This window comes from Acinonyx jubatus, chromosome B1 (assembly GCF_027475565.1).
Source record: "Acinonyx jubatus isolate Ajub_Pintada_27869175 chromosome B1, VMU_Ajub_asm_v1.0, whole genome shotgun sequence".
Classification (NCBI taxonomy): Eukaryota; Metazoa; Chordata; class Mammalia; order Carnivora; family Felidae; genus Acinonyx; species Acinonyx jubatus.
In genome coordinates, this window is record NC_069382.1 from 13,990,773 (window position 1) to 14,007,405 (window position 16,633).

Consider the following 16,633-nt stretch of genomic DNA (forward strand, 5'->3'; position numbering starts at 1 on the left):
AATTTATGGAACTAAAACTGGATAAGAAATTTTTAAAAAATTGTCACCCTCAGAAATCAATAGTTACCAAATGCTGGATTAAATTAACCAAGACAAGAGTGATTCATGTAACAACAGCTCCAATAAAGCCTCATTAAATAATCAATTAGAAATAAGTCACAGGGATAAAAAGTAAAACAAAGGGACTAATGTAATAACTTTGTATGGTGACAGAGGGTAACTACACTTTTCGTGTTAAGGACAGCCTAATGTGCCTAATACCTACTGTGGAGCCCCTATGCTGTGCACCTGAAACTAATATAACATTGTATGCATACTTCAATTTAAAAAGAAGACAGGAAAATAACATTGAAAAAATATTTAAGTGAATAAAGTTAAAAACCTGTTAAGTAAAATATATTCCATCCTTCTAAAAAAGAGAAAAACCAATCAGAATAATTTAAAAGGAACCAAGAATTTAGCAAAAATCTCCTGGCCAATAGTATGTTTTATTCATAAAAGAGTAGAGCATCCTGGGGCACCTGGGTGGCTCAGTCAATTAAGCATCCAACTTCAGCTTAGGTCATGATCTTGAGGTTCACGAGTTTGAGCCCCGCGTCAGGCTCTGTTCTGATAGCGTGGAGCCTGCTTGGGATTCTCTCTCTCCCTCTCTCTGCCCCTCCCCAACTCACTCTCTCTCAAAAATTTATTATTTTTTATTAACTTATTATTTTTGAGAGAGAGAGTGTGTGAGCAGGGGAGGGGTAAAGAGAGAGGGGGACAGACGATCCAAAGCAGGCTCAGCACTGACAACAGAGAGCCCCACATGGGGCTTGAACTCACAAGTTGTGAGATCATGACCCGAGCAGAAGCCAGAGGTTCAACCTACTGAGCCACCCAGGTGCCCCAAATTTCTAGGTGTACGCTTAATTCATAAATTGCCATGTGACCCTGGGCAAATGAATTAACTCCTCTGGGTCCCCACATCATCATCTGTAAAAAATGTTGGTCTAGAGGTGATCCATTAATAGGGATCCTCAACCCCTTCCCCATCATTACAGCCATGATGATTATGATAAATTACTATGAGCGGCAGAGGCTTACCCAGCGATTCAGAGAGACTATGTGTTGTTGCCTCTTCTTTTTCCTTGATGGGAAATCGTTGATCTAAGATTACTTTTTGCTATAAAAAGTCTGAGTCTAGACTGATCATGAGATTAAAAATAACCATCTGCAATCCTGCAACCTCGAGATGCACTTTTTAATTTTATTTTCCTGCATCTAACTTCTATTTATTGAGCACTGTGCAGGGCTCTGATAACAACAGACATGGCTCCTGAATAAAATCATCATTTTTGAGGTTCTTAGTAAAATATATATATTATATATATGTTATGATATATATTACATATAATATATAAATTATATATATAATATATACATTTAATTTAAAGATACGGTTTAGTCTATGCTACCACAGCTTTCAAGTTTCTTTGTTTTGTTTTGTTTTTTAAAGCAGGCTCCCCGCCCAACGTGGGGCTGGAGATCAAAAGTTGCTGGCTCTACTGACTGAGCCAGACCGGTGTTCCACTACTACTTTCAAAACATTGCCTCCCTCCACTTTTCTCTATCCATTGATGAAATTAATAGGAAAATCTCTATGACCAATTAAGAGTAGCATCTGACGCCAAGCTGTAATCTCAAGCTTTCAAAGAAGGTAAGAAGTCAAAGTTTCAGTTTACATGTGATTTGGCTACTCCAAGATTCTAGGCCATTGTTGGGTTTACTGATTACCTGCAGAAACATTTTAAGATAAGATGGCTCACTAAGATAAAAGAGGGATCTTCAAGGAATGCATTGGCAACTCCTACCACACTTACGAATCTAGCCATTGCAGCATTTGAATAGATTGAACAATTTATACCTATAGTATCAACTATTTAATTTTGGACAAAATTTTAAGTTTCACTCGCAAACCTAGACCACAATTTCAATTTTGAACATATAGTATAAATCTCTCTTCCTTAAATTTTAAATGTTTTCCCGTTTTTAGGAAGCATAATTGCATAATTCAAACTCCTTCAATACTGTGACCTAGTTCCTCCTCTTGATGTTATAAACAGCTCATGTAACTATGGTAACCACCTAGGGAAAACTGAATGTTTTTCTGGTCAGCGATATGCAAAGTATACCATATGTGTTATTTTTTTCTGTCTGGAATAACCAAAGTAGATAATATGTGTTTGCTTTTCTTCTTGGCCATGGGAATGATAGTTCATGATACTGAATTTTCTCTTTACTAGTCCCAGTCATTCATAGTCCCTTCATTTTTGGCTGTGATCATCTTCCACTGTCAGTAGTCAGAACCCATAGTGGGATTGACTGCATACACCCAGTTTTAAATCCGTGCTGTCTACCTCATAAACTAAATGTACAGACCAACACTGCTCAGATTTCTAAAGTTCCAGCTTGAGAATCTGGTATTTTAACTTTATCCTTTAGTCCTAGCCCAAGCATCTCCTTAAAGCAAAAAACTAAAATGCAATTATATACTTAGATCCCAAGAAGAGTTTTATCTCCAGTTTGTAGTGACTTTTATCTATCTTCTTTCTAGCTCTATTTTTGTTTTTTAAATACAATTAGTATGTACCACTTATGTAATAAAGCAATTAATACTTTAAAACTGAGTTCAATGGAAACAGACTGCTTTGTTTCACTTTTTGGTTGCCTATTGTGCTAATGAATTGATTTAAAGTTTTAGGTTTTTTCAATACAACTTACAATGCTTCACTGGACCTTCTAGAACAAATAAAATGTGAACTCTTAGATTTGTAATGATTTATTTATTTGCATTAGGTACATTTCTACAGTGGGCTATCAATTGGTGACCTTTTAATATGAGGATTTTTATTTAAAGTGATTTTCTTTCTACTTATTTACTTTGAGAAACAACACAAGTGGGATGGGAGAAAGAGAAAGAGAATCCCAAGCAGGCTCCACGCTGTCAGTGTAGAGCCCGAGGTAGGGCTCGACCTCACAAACTCTGAGATCATGACCTAAGCCGACATGGAGTTGAAGGCACCCTAAAGTGCTTTTTTTTTTTTGAAGTTTATTTATTTTTAGAGAGAACATGTGCCTAAGTGGGAAAAGGGCAGAGAGGGAGAGAATCCCAAGCAGGCTCTGTGCTTCTCAGCTTACATTGCAGACCCCACCTGACAAGGAGGGGGGCGGGGTGGTGGCTTGATCTCATGAACCAGGAGATCATGACCTGAGCTGAAATCACAGGTAGGAAGCTTAACCCACTGAGCTAACCAGGAGCCCTAAAGTGATTTTCTTCAATTTCCTTATACTTTTAACAGTGCTTTCTAACGATCCAAATACCCTCCTTAGAAAAACACTGCTATTTGCTTCACTGAATTAAATAGGAAATTAACTGCCTCTTACTGGTTTAGAAAAAAATCTAACCAAATGCAAGATATGGAACTTGTGTGGATCCTGCTAAACCTGTAAAAAGATATTAATGAGACAATGGGGAAATTTGGACATTTTAATTGTCTGGATATTAAACGATAGATAATTGTCTTGATGGGATAATGGAATTGTGGGTATGTTTTTATTTTTTAATGTTTATTTATTTTGAGGAGAGAGACAGAGCAGGAGTGGGGGAGGGGCAGAGAGAGAGGGAGACACAGAATCCAAAGCAGGCTCCAGGCTCTATGTTGTCAGCACAGAGCCTGACACAGGTCTCGAACCCCTGAGCTGTGAGACCATGACCAGAGCTGAAATCAGAGGCTTAACCACCTGAGCCACCCAGGTGCTCTAGTGGGTATGTTTTTTAAAAAATTCTCTTATCCCTCCATATTTAAAGTATTTACAGATAAAATGAACAGTCCAGCAGGAGATAGGAAGCGTGGAAGGCTACAGATGAAATAATATTGGCCATATATTGATAAATATTCAAGCTGGTGAATAGTGCATTAGGATTTATTGTATTATTACCTCAATTTTTGTGTGTGTTTGAAACTTTCCATAATAAAAAAGTGTTAAAAATATTAAGAAGTAGAAAGAAGAAAAGCATTTCAAATTTAATTGGCCTGACTTAAGCAATAGCTGAAATTTTCTCAGGTAGTATCTTTAGGAATCCTTCAGAACTATCTGCTAATTTGCTTTTTCTTTTCTTTTCTTTTCTTTTTTTTTAAGTTTTGCATTTTTTAATGTTTATTTATTTTTCAGAGACAGAGAGAGAGAGAGAGAGAGAGAGAGAGAGAGAGGGAGCGCACAAGCTGGGGAGGGGCAGAGACAGAGGCGGGGAGAGAAGATTCAAAGCAGGCTCAGCACTGTCAGCGCAGAGCTTGATGCAGGGCTCGAACTCACCAATCGTGATATCATGATCTGACTCAGCCACCCAGGCACCCTCCCCTGCTAATTTTGTTTTCAATGAGAGTTTGAAGCTATTGCCCTCCCCTCTCACAATATAAATAAAGCTTATAAGACAAAGGTTTAGAGGCATAAACATTTCCCACCAGGGATCTCTTAAAAGAAACTGATTTCAAAATTACAGGTAATCCCAGACACTTGGTACTAATCTGGGGGAGTCAGTTACTTATCTTTTTTAGGGTTACTTAATGGTAGAAAACAGTTTGAAGAGCAAATAATATGCCTTTTTGCTTTATCAGAGGACTTGATATCACCAATTAATTCCTACATTGCAAAGAACTGGGGGCTTTTAGATTTTGCATTTAGCCGAGGAAGGGAACCCAGTGTGAAAACCCCCCAAATGTCCAGGTAAGTGATTACTGAGAAGAAAAGAACATCATAAATAACCAAAGGTCAAGAATTGAGTTTAGGGAATACGGTGATTTCTTTTTTTTCCAAGTTAGTACTCTCTCCACACAGTGTACTCTCACAGGTATGGCAGGAATAAGCCTTTGATTAGCTTATATTAATTTAGCAAAAAAAAAAAAAAAAAAAAGCACGTCTGAAATAATTCACACCCCCTCCCCCCCATATTAGAGTGTTTTTTACACGCTTAGGCCAACACAAGCTGAAAAAAATCACCATTTGGATTTTTTGCTTCCTTTCAGCCTGTTTAACAAGAGTTATGAAAGGTGAAAAGAATGTATAAAAGATCTCCATTACCATACTCAGCCTCTCTTCTCTCTTCTTGCTCTAGCTTCTTGGACCGAATAGTCTAAGCAGCCTGCATCACTGCCTTTCTTGCTTCTGGTTTCTAACCACGTGTCCTATCTGCCAGCGGATTACTTCTCAGGCTGAATAAAACCCACAGGCGCATTCAGTGTCTAACCTGAATCGGTAAATAACAAGGCATCTTGCATTATTTGGGGCTTCCAATAAGGACTCGGTGATTCAAATCCATGAATAAGAAAACAGTAGGGTTCAGGTAAAAAGCAAAAAAATTCAATTTTTAACAGTGACGGGTTTTTGATAAGACCTGTCTGCTTAATCTGAAAGATTTTAAAGAATGACAACAATGAAATCCCTAGACGATTCTCAGAAACACATCACCCTGTACTGCCTGGGTCGGTTTAATATTCAAGTAGTCAAAACCACAAAAGTGTCACAGTATAGTAACACGAGGCAATCTCCGAGTCCCGAGCAATATTTTTATTATTCCCAAGACGCCGAATTTCCTGGAGGGCTTTTTGTTTGAAATTTAGCATTTCCAGCAGATCAGGGTCTAGATTTCTCTTTGCATGTCAATGGGTACTTCTACTAACAGATGTTTTCAAAGTGCTCTAAATAGGTCACCGTACAGGTGTACCACCGCTGCGAACGAACTGGATAGAAGGAGAAATCCAAGTTCAACACCCACTTACGTTTCCTTTTTAATTCAAAGGTACTACTCGGAATAGGACTTGTGTTCATAGACACTCTCCGAAAATCCTCCGCGGATTCGTTCTATTTACAGCCATTTCTTTCAAAAACACATGTTAGCATATACTCTGAGAGTCCATCCGGAATTAAAATGAGCTCTTCTGCAGGGCGTTTCATTTAGCACTACACAAAAATTAAGCCCTGAAAGTCGATCACATACACAGGGACGCGGGCCTGATTACAGATTAGGCTTTTATTCTTTCGCTTCTTCCCGACCCCGTGGTTTTCAGTCTTAGGATAAAGAGATGAAAAGGGGGTGCTGCGCCCCTCACGCCTTCTGTAAGCGTCGCCTACGTTGCATGTCTAAACGTTCTGACACCGGGAGGGGGAAAAATTCTTTCTTAAAGGTGGCCTATTGGACGAACACGTTTCTGGGGGCAGATGCAGCCTAAACTAAAGAGGAATCCTGAAGGTGGACAAAACCTGCGAGGCACTTCGGCGGCGGCGGACCTCCCCCGTCTGAGAAAGGGCGGAAAACACTAAAGCCAGGAGGGAGATTTAAAAGCGAGCGGACTAAAAGAGAAGGAAAACGCAGGGGGCACACGGGAGCTCCGCCTACCTCGGCTACCAGCCCTCCCCGGCGCTCCGTGAGCCCGAAAGCCGCGGCAGGAGGAGGGCCGGGGCCCGCGGGCAGCGCTGAGGCGGCGGCCGGGCGAGCCGCGGCGGCTCGGCGGGAACTCCGCCGCCGAGCATGCCGGGAGCCGCGCCCGCTGCACGCTGGGTCGCGTAGTTCCCGCAGGCCTTACTCCAGGTTGTAGCGAAAAGCGGCCGGCCGCCTGCTGCTCTTTTAAGGCCTCGCGAGCTGCCGCGCCAGATCCACCTGATGGGGAAAATGTCGGTAACGCCCGGCCGAGGGAGCTGGACCAAGATTCCCCCGGCCTGTGGGAAAGACGAAAGGAAGGACTCAGCCACCTTCCCGCTCAAGTCCCATTCAGGCATTGAGCAAAGAGGCGGGCTTGACAGCGCTTCCCCTTTAAGAGGGGGCGGGGCGCAGCCTGCCGTTTGGCCGTCCTCCGCACCCTCCCTCCGGGCCGAAAGTTGACAGACCAATCGCCCGGGTGGCGGAGGGAAGGCGGGAGAATGCGAACCCTTCGGTAGGGCGGTAGGGGCGGGCCCCCGGCCTTATTAGGAGTAAGTCCTGCGCAGGCGCAGAGGCGGCCACAGGCGGAGGGGCGGGGGCAGTCCAGTGAGAGACTCTCCTACAGGCACCGAGGGTGATTGGGAGAAGAGAGGGCAGCGAGGGGCTTGTCATGGGGATCCGTGCTATGAGACGGCATTGGTAGCATCTGGGGACTCCCAGGGGGACAGGAAGTGTCAACGCCCGGGACCCCGGCGCCAGCTCCGCTGGGGGGATCCCCGCTGCTCTAGTCTTTGGGAGGGAGGGGAAAAAGGAGGGAGCCCTGATCTCGCCCCGCCCCTGGGCTTGTTACCGCGGGGGCGGGGAGTGAGGGCTTCTTTTGGGGGGAGTGGAGATCGGGGGACTCGGCTGTGCCCTCTTGAGCGGCGGCCGGTGTCCCCGCGGCGCCGGGCTGCCGAGCAGAGGAGCCGCGGCGGCCGTGGCTGTTGCATGTGTGGCTGCTGGATGCGGAGGCGGCGGCGGCGGCGGCGGCGAGGAGCAGCAGCGGCGGCAGGATGTTAGGGCAGCAGCAGCAGCAACTATACTCGTCGGCCGCGCTCCTGACCGGGGAGCGGAGCCGGCTCCTCACCTGCTACGTGCAGGACTACCTCGAGTGTGTGGAGTCGTTGCCCCACGACATGCAGAGGAACGTGTCTGTGCTTCGGGAGCTGGACAACAAATATCAAGGTAGGGGGCCGCGGAGCTGCGTGTGCGGGTCCTCCCCTCAGTCGGATTCGCTGGCCTCCGGGCACTGTCGCTCGGAGGCTGCCCGGGGAAGTGCCACTTTCCATTTCTCCTGTGACAGTCTCCCCGAGTGCACAGAGGGGGTCTGGTGTGTGGGACGGGGGAGAGGGACTGGAGACCGCGTTCGGGGCCCTCCCTTCCCCCGCTGCGGTCGGCGAGGACCTCTGTGGGGTATCACGGGTGGGGGTGGGGGCCGCTCGTCAGCCCCCGCTGCAGACCCAGCGGCTGCAGCTGGTGTGGAAAGGAATCAGCCATTTTAAGCAGCATTTGTTCCGCCGCTTGCCTGCCCGGTGCCGCAGACCCTCCTGCCCCGGCGAGGGAGCGTGCAGCCGGGCGGGGGGCTGTAGGGAGTGAGCGGCCGGCCGCAGCCGGACACCCGCTGGTCTCCCGGGCCTGGCTTTTCCCCTCTCCTCCGACCCCCACCCCGAGAGCAGATGCATTGGAACGTGCGGGGGGGGGGGAGGGGGCGGGAGAGGGCCGCGAAGGCGGACTCGGGGAGGTCCCTCCCTCCGCTCTCCGGCTCCCGGCTCGGGAATTGAGTTCGTTCCCTTCTCCCGCCCCAGGGAAAGTTCCGGGCCGCAGCCTTTTCCTCTGAGCCTTCAGCCAAATGGTTAAAAGGGGAGGGGTCCTCGCGGGGAAAGGAAGAGGGGTGTGTGTGTGGCGGGGAGGGCCTCCGTCCCTGGGGGCGGGGCCTGAGGGCGTGACGTAGGGCATGGGAGGGGCGCGGACGGGCGCGCTCCCGCCCGCCTCGAAGATGGCTGGTGCCCGGAAGGTTTGGGCGGAGTTGGCTGGTTGGGAGGTGTCGGAACGTTGCAGGACGTTAATTCGTCCCTAGCGCAGTCGATGTTGGGGTTTGGGACATATTTGTCGTGGTTTTTCGACTCTTTCTCAACCACTCAATCAGGACGAGGAAACATTCAGCTAACTAGGACCATCGCTGGCCCTAGCACCGCGTAGGTTCCGGGCCTTGCGTCACTTCCGGGCCCCAGGTGGAAGTGGGTGGTTGACAAGGCAACCGCCTGGCGTCCTTTAACCCATGGGTCCCTCCTTCGCCAAGTTTGAGTAATGAGGCAAAAGCCACCCTTTGTGGTCAGAAAACTAAGATAGGGAATCAGCCTTTCCTGCAGAGAGTATCATTTATCATCCACTGTTGGTTGACTTTGGCCTGCTACTAGGAGGGGAGAAGTTTAGATGGGGAGCCGTTTCGCGTTTACTAACCCTGATCAAGGAACAGACCTTGGACATAATGTGGGAACAGCCATACGGACTTCAAAAAGATAACTTTTGGACCCCATTCTTTGTTTTTCTAGACCCTCCACTAATCTTATGATTTAGTCTCAAAGGAACCCACTTCTGGGGTGACATTTTCTGACCTGTAGCATATTAGAATATTTAAGTGTCTCTTTGTTTTTGAATCTATAACTTATTTCTGCCTTCTGAATGCATACGATAGGGCTGATGATAGGACTGATCTCTGTTAGGGGGAAAGAGAATTAAATAGTGATTACTTCCTGGGTGTCATTGCTGTGTCCGATCCAGAACATTATTTCATAATTCTCTGAAGTAAAAATTTATTTTACTAAGGAGTTAAAATTTACAAGGAGTTTAAGTCACTTGTTCACTTAATTAGGTGGGGAAGTAGCCTGGCTCCTTCATGTACACATCCTTGTTTTTAAACTATTAACGTTGTATACAAGCTTTTTTAAAGCACTCTAAAGGTATTTTCTACAGACATGGAGCACATACATGAAGTATAGCCTAAGAATGACACACATGTGCTTAAGAATTGTATATTGAACATTTTTAGTTTTTCAAATAGTAACTGAAGTTTGTAAAGCTTGCATGTTTTTGCATTTCTTCACAGACATATTTGCCTTCACAAGAGTTAAGCTATTTTCATTTTAATTGGGGAGGGAAAATTGGTTACAGGGAAATCTGCCATCTTGACCATCTAGAATTGTGCTAAGTAGCTCTGGTAACATGAGAAACAGTATTAGGCTTTAAAAGATTGAGAGATTATAAACATTTTAAGATTGTGGTCAGCTTCAAGATTAATGTAAGACAAGGATCTGGTTTTCAGTCTGTGCCTGTGCTTACTAAGCTCTGCTTCCACAGGTTTATGTTCATTAGCTTTATATACTTCTGTGTTCTTGGTTCAGATTTCATATGCTTTTTGTTTCTTTGCTAGTTCTTAGGCATTTTCTGTTTTTGGATTTAAAACTTACGGCAGTATTTAGTGATATGAATTATACGAGAAGTCAAAAAAATTTCTCTCCTACCTATTTGAGACACTTTCAGAAATTACTGGAGAATCTTAGAAGTAACCTTAAAGACTTTAAAAATAGAGAAATGAAGAAAACAATTTCACAATTGAAGTATTTATTATAGGACCTGGTTATTAGAGAACCTCAATTTTTGTTACAGTATTCTTGTTCCTAATGTCTTGGGCAAATAATCATTGAAGAAAAAATTAATACTTAATTTCAAGTGCTTTCCGTGCAGCTTAGTAGCAAATGCCTCAATGGCAGAGCCAGACATACGTATGTGGCAGAGTTCAAAGTCTGGGGTTGTTACCTCTTGAACTTCATTTTCTTCACATATGGAAGTGATAGCGTCCACATAAGGTTGCCGTGGGGATTAAATGAGAAAATCTTTATCACATACAAGGGCCCTAGTAAGTGTTAGTTTCCTTTCTTCTTTCACTACATAATTAAGATGTCTTAGAAATGTGAATTTTTCTCATGCATAGTATCTTATCAGTGTGCTTGTATGGTATGATATAATTAGCCTCAAATCCTGATAGTTAGGTACAGAATATTTAAAATAAGGTTTACCTTTATTTTTTAATCCTCAAATTTTGTCTGCGGGGAAAATATGTAATGTCCTTATTTTTCCTGGAGAAAAATTACGTTAAGAAAGTCACCCAGCCAGGCAAATGGGCTAGATGTGAACTTTGTTTTAAAATATGCTGTGCAGGTACGAGTACCCTCAAATGTGCGGTGGCATTTTGTCACGTATCCCGGGTTAAGCAGTTGTCCAGCACATGTGAGTACTTCTAATTTCTAGGGAGGAGTTAATTCATAAGAGTTGTGTTGAATGCCTGCTTTGTGTTAACATTTCTCGGAGACAGCCTAATGTATGCATTTTACTCGTCTAGCATTTCTGTTCTTGTTAAAGTAATAATATTGGAAGGCAAAACGATGGTATGCCATGTGCTGGTAATAATATTAGGATGTAAAACAGTGATATGCCATGTGGTGTGATCAATCAGAGTTAATTTTTGTTTCTCTCCCTTTAGTAAGACAGAACTCAGAGTTGTATCTCAGAGGGGCAAGAAATAGAACAATAGAATAGAATAGAAATTTAATCTTACGTAAATTTTTGGTGACATCTGGAACTCTATTTTCAGATTTTTGTATGCCTTCTAGTGACTCAGACATTTTTAATTGATTTAAATGTGTCCCACATGCTATACAATACCAAAATCAGCAGTTCAAAAAGCTTAGAACCAACTGCTGAGTTATCTACAAAAGCAGAGTGATCCGGTGCTGACTTTACTGTAATTGTATTAGTAGCTTCGTCAGTTGATGCCAGAATGGGAACCTAACCCCACTCTGTAAATAGCTTGGTTTTCAGAATCTCCCCTATGGTAAAATAAGAGAGCCATTAAAACTAATATGGGGGGGGGGGGGAAGAGTGACTCGTGTCTGCTTTGTTTGAGTGTCCAGGGATATGACACGCAAGTAAAGGTGTAATGTCTCTCTGGAGTCATGTAGCAAGTCATTGATTGAGCTGTAAATCCTGTAAACACGGTTGGACGGTAGTCTGTAGCCACTTTTAGAACCTAAGTTTTACAGTTGAAGTCTGGCATGTAAATTTCATTACAGTGAGTGTTTTGAGGTTCACGTGAAGTGTAGGTGACTTCACTAGGTGGGCTATAAAGTGGCATACAGTGTTCTTGCCCATGTATTAATTAGTGCATACATCTCTTATCCTTTTTTTTTTTTTTTTTTTAAGTAAGTTCAGTGCCCAATGTGGGGCTTGGACTCATAAGCCTGAGATCAAGAGTCACATGCTTTACCAACTGAGCCAGCCAGGTACCCCTCTTATCCTTGTTAATATAAATTACTGAGTATTAGAAAGCTTTGTAAAAAATAAATACATAAATAAATAAGAAAAAAGAAAAAAAGAAAGTTTTATATTCTTATTAGTTTATTTCTTAAAAAAATTTTTTTAATGTTTTATTTCTATTTTTGAGAAAGAGAAAGAGTATGAGCTGGAGAGGGGCAGAGAGAGAGGAAGACCCAGAATCTGAAACAGGCTCCAGACTGAGCTGTCAGCACAGAGCCTGACATGGGGCTCGAACCCAGGAGATTACAGCCTGAGCCAAAGTTGGACACTTAACTGACTGAGCCACCCAGGCACCCCTTATTAGTTTATTTCTAAATGTACTTTCATATTGGATAACGTCTGGTTTTTCTAGGGGAAATAATTTTTTTAGTGTATGCATACCATAGAGGAGACTGGTTTTATGATTTGAGTTCATTCAACTTTACCAATTCTGTGAACCATAACTAACTTGAAAAATATCATATGTGCTAATGCACAATAATGTTCTGGTTTTTCTCTTCTGTTTTTAGAAACATTAAAGGAAATTGATGATGTCTATGAAAAATATAAGAAAGAAGATGATTCAAACCAGAAAAAACGCCTACAGCAGCATCTCCAGAGAGCATTAATAAATAGTCAGGAATTGGGAGATGAAAAAATTCAGATTGTCACGCAGATGCTCGAATTGGTGGAAAATCGGGCAAGGCAGATGGAGCTGCATTCACAGTGTTTTCAGGATCCTGCTGAAGGTGAGCGCGCCTCGGATAAGGCAAAGATGGATTCCAGCCAACCAGAAAGATCTTCCAGAAGACCCCGCAGACAGAGAACCAGTGAAAGCCGTGATTTATGCCACATGACGAATGGGATTGAAGACTGTGATGATCAGCCACCTAAAGAAAAGAAATCCAAGTCAGCCAAGAAAAAGAAGCGCTCCAAGGCCAAGCAGGAGAGGGAAGCTTCGCCTGTTGAGTTTGCAATAGATCCCAATGAACCTACATACTGTTTATGTAACCAAGTGTCTTATGGGGAAATGATCGGATGTGACAATGAACAGTGTCCAATTGAATGGTTTCACTTTTCATGTGTCTCACTCACCTATAAACCAAAGGGGAAATGGTATTGCCCAAAGTGCAGGGGAGATAATGAGAAAACAATGGACAAAAGTACTGAGAAGGCAAAAAAGGATAGAAGATCGAGGTAGTAAATGCCATCCACATTTTAAAAGGTTATTTGTCTTTTATATAATTCTTTCAGAATTTACTTTCAGAAAATGTTTTAGGGTAAATGCATAAGACTATGCAATAATTTTTAATCATTAGTATTAACGGTGTATTAAACGTTGTTGTACTTTGTCTGTGACCTTAATTTTCTGCACTGAATTACCAAATATTTTAAACCAGGTAGTCTTTAGATCGCCTGATGAAAGGAGCAGGGGATAGGGAGAGGGTGGTGTGAGCATTAGAACTTCACAAACCAGGCCTATTTCATTTTCATTGAAAACTACAATGCTGTTTCTGAGGTAAACACCAAAGTTTTGCTAGTATTTTAGTTCTCTGTGCTTTAAAAATTTAGATGAAGTTGGAGTTCTCTGTAAGCATTCAGATCATCTTGGGTAATTTAAGGTATGAACACTACATTTAGAGCTTCTTTCTCCCTAGCCCCATTTATACATACACTTGTTCATCTCTAGGCTTCCATGAATTTAAGGAGCTAGAGATAAGAATAATTTGGGATTCCATGTGGAATAATGTGCTCTTATTAGAGTATTTGCTGCTGTATTTTCCTTAGTAGCATTTTGATACACTGTCAGTAGCCCATTTGTAAATGCCTTCCTGCTGCATCATAGATACATTTAATCTAGTGCTTAATAAGGGAGTTGTGTTTTGTTTTGTTTTCATTGGGACAGGCAAGCATAGTTAGGATACCAAAAATGGTGCCATTGGCTTATATTGGAAAATTTGGGGTTCTGTAGTATCATGGTTCAAGGTTGAGCAATTTAGAAAAAGCATCTTCTTTAAAAACATTTTCCACGTGACCCACTGCTGAGTTGCCTAGCCACGGGCCTATCAGTGGGGACAAGGGCATATACTAGTCTTTAAATATTGCCTTTATGTCAAACAGGAGTTTCAATAGTTTTGCTAGTGGCTATAGTTGATTTCTGTCCCAATCAGTGATTATATATTATTTTAAGTAATAGTGTATTCACTTTCACTTTCTGGTACTGGTGCTGTTTGATGTTTTCATGTTTAATGAACTAATTTCATTATAACAATGCAATTAATAATGTATTTGTAAATTGAATTTTCCAAGATCCTGGTACTTTAAGAGTAAGCATATTGACGGATATATATGAACATATATTCGGAGAATTGTTTGGTCTGGGGGAGGAGGCAGATGATTGACCAGTCCTTTAAATCTGTGTGTAACGTAACTTTTTATTCCTCATTTCTAACTAATCTGATGATCTCGATTCTTTTTGATTAGCGTGAAAAATTCTGTCTGCTTGTTTGGAACAAAAAAAAATTGTTTTTTCTTCTTCTAACTCTCCTGTGTGACTTTTAGGCATGTTATTTCCTCTCATCTGGGTGTCCAGTTACACATCTGTAATACAAAATACAAGGTTGGCTTCAATATCTCCAAGGTTTTTTTGAAATCTATAGTTTTTGCACTATGGTAAGGATTTTAATAATCAAATGACTTGTTTTTCCCTTTTGTTAATTTTGTCCCTCATACTGAGATATGAAAATACTTTAAAGGTGATCTTTGAGACAGGTAAATGCACAATATTTGATTAACTTCTGTCCTAAGGATATTTTGCTTGATGACTGGAACTAGTTGGTTATATTACTTCTTGAGCGAGAAGTATTAGACAGCATGATGAAGAATTTATTTGTTGTAACATAGTTGAGTTGTAAAGACATTCTTTTCTCTCTTGAAAATACAGCATTTTGTCTTAGTGATGACATCCTTATTACCAAGATAGAGCTGTTTACCTGACACCATTAAAAATATCGGTATGTACAAAGTCTCCAAAAGCTTTCAGATGTCACTATATGGAAGTCAACGCTTTTTCATACATTAAATTTCCCTTAGCTTATGGGGAAAACAAAATAAACTTCATAACAGAGGCCCCAAATTTGGATTAGGCTTGCTAGGAAAACAGACATGGAAAATCCTGTAAAATGTGCTCTCTTCAAGACCTAATGGTTGAAACAGTCTTATTCTTATGAATTTTTTGTTTGTTTTCTGTACCATACCACACAGGAAATAGAAGTCTTAAGTTTGCATAATATTTTGACTGGGATTTCTTTTTTAAGTATTCTAGGTTTCATATACTATCTCATATCATGGTTATTAACTCATGCTATAAACCAGGGGTTCCTAAACTTGTCTCAGAGTTACTTCAAGAGTTTCGAGAAATACAGATATCTCTCTCCCACACCCAACAATTGTGATCTCATTCATTTGGAATGTGGCTGAAACATTAGAATTTTTTTTTTAATCCCCAGGTGATTCTAATATACAGAAAAGTTTTGGAACCACTGCCATATTATGAAAATTTGAACCTGTTCGAAACTGGGTGTCTTCTCTACATTCAGACTTATGGGACTCTGAAGCACATCTAAGTTCTGAAACAAGTGCAAGAGGTTGTCCCTCGCACCCAACAGTCTACCAACACTTGAAGACGCCACACTCGAGTGCTGCTTGTGTGCTGTTCTAAGCAGTGGCGGTTTAGAAGACAATCCTTGCTCACACACCAGACATGCTGATGGTCAGATATATGTAATGGTAGGGAACGGTTTAGAGGGGAGTAAAGCAGAAGAACAGAAAACGGATGGAAAGAGAGGTGAGTCTTAATTGTGGTGATTAAAGGTCTCGAAGGAAGTGATCTTGGAGCTGAGGCCAGAGGGGGAAATAAGGGAGGCAGGCAGAGGTTTAAGGGAAAGAGGGGTAAAAACAAGCTCATCAGTTTAACTAGAACACTTGACACAGTGTGGAAGGGACTAGAAACTGCTGACTCTCGAAAGCCATGGTAGGAAATTGGGGAAAGGTTTATATTGAAGAGTTTTTTGACGATCACAATGATCATCTGCATTCAAAATCTGGGGAGCCTTAGTGAAAATAGGGAGTCTCAGGAGACTCAGAAGCCTTTGCACAAGAAATATTGATGGCTTACGGTAGGACTCTGCTTAGGTCTTCAAGATTTTTTTATTTTTTAACTTCACAGGATTCCTATAGTTGCTTTTTAGCTTCAAATGGATATTAGCGAAACTTCAAGGATTTTGGCCCAGTGATTGGAAAGCAAAGAGATGACAAGGGTGACTCGGGTTTTGGGGTTGTGGGGAAAGATCAAGATTTCTGTTTGCATTTGGGTGTGAGATTCCTGGTAGACTTCTTGTGGGATCCAACGTGGAGTTGAGGGAGGGGCCGGGAGCTAAACATGTGGAAATTAGCCTGTGAGTAGGGTTTAAAGCCATGCGACTAAAATCACTTGTAAACACATGATTGCCTCTCCAATTTTTTTTTTAATGTTTGTTTGTTTGTTTGTTTATTTTGAGAGGGTGAGAGAGAATCCCAAGCAGGCTCCACACTCAGTGTGAATCCCAACCTGGGGCTCGGTCTTGAGACCTTGAGATCATGACCTGACCTGAAATCAAGAGTCGGGAGGCTTAACCCACCGAGCCACGGAGACACCTCGAGTGCCTCTCAAATTTTAATGTGCACGAGTCACCTGTTTTTGTCAAAATGCAGACTTGGATTCAGTAGGTCTGGTGTGGGGGACTGAGA

At 42.4% G+C, this 16,633-nt stretch overlaps 1 protein-coding gene across 1 annotated transcript; it reads left to right on the forward strand.

The window, feature by feature from the left end:
• The first annotated feature begins 7,288 nt into the window (after positions 1-7,288).
• On the forward strand, positions 7,289-15,284 carry ING2 (inhibitor of growth family member 2). Its single transcript, XM_015077191.3, has 2 exons — positions 7,289-7,678; positions 12,376-15,284. Exons 1-2 carry the CDS (start codon positions 7,507-7,509, stop codon positions 13,044-13,046), a joined length of 843 nt encoding a protein of 280 aa, XP_014932677.2. The 5' UTR covers positions 7,289-7,506; the 3' UTR covers positions 13,047-15,284.
• The last annotated feature ends 1,349 nt before the right edge of the window (positions 15,285-16,633 follow it).

Excerpts from the sequence above, each read along its gene's own strand:
- ING2 (XM_015077191.3), top strand. The coding sequence starts at position 7,507 with ATGTTAGGGCAGCAGCAGCAGCAACTATACTCGTCGGCCGCGCTCCTG. Across the intron at positions 7,679-12,375 it reads GCTGGACAACAAATATCAAG|AAACATTAAAGGAAATTGAT; the intron begins GTAGGGGGCCGC and ends TTCTGTTTTTAG.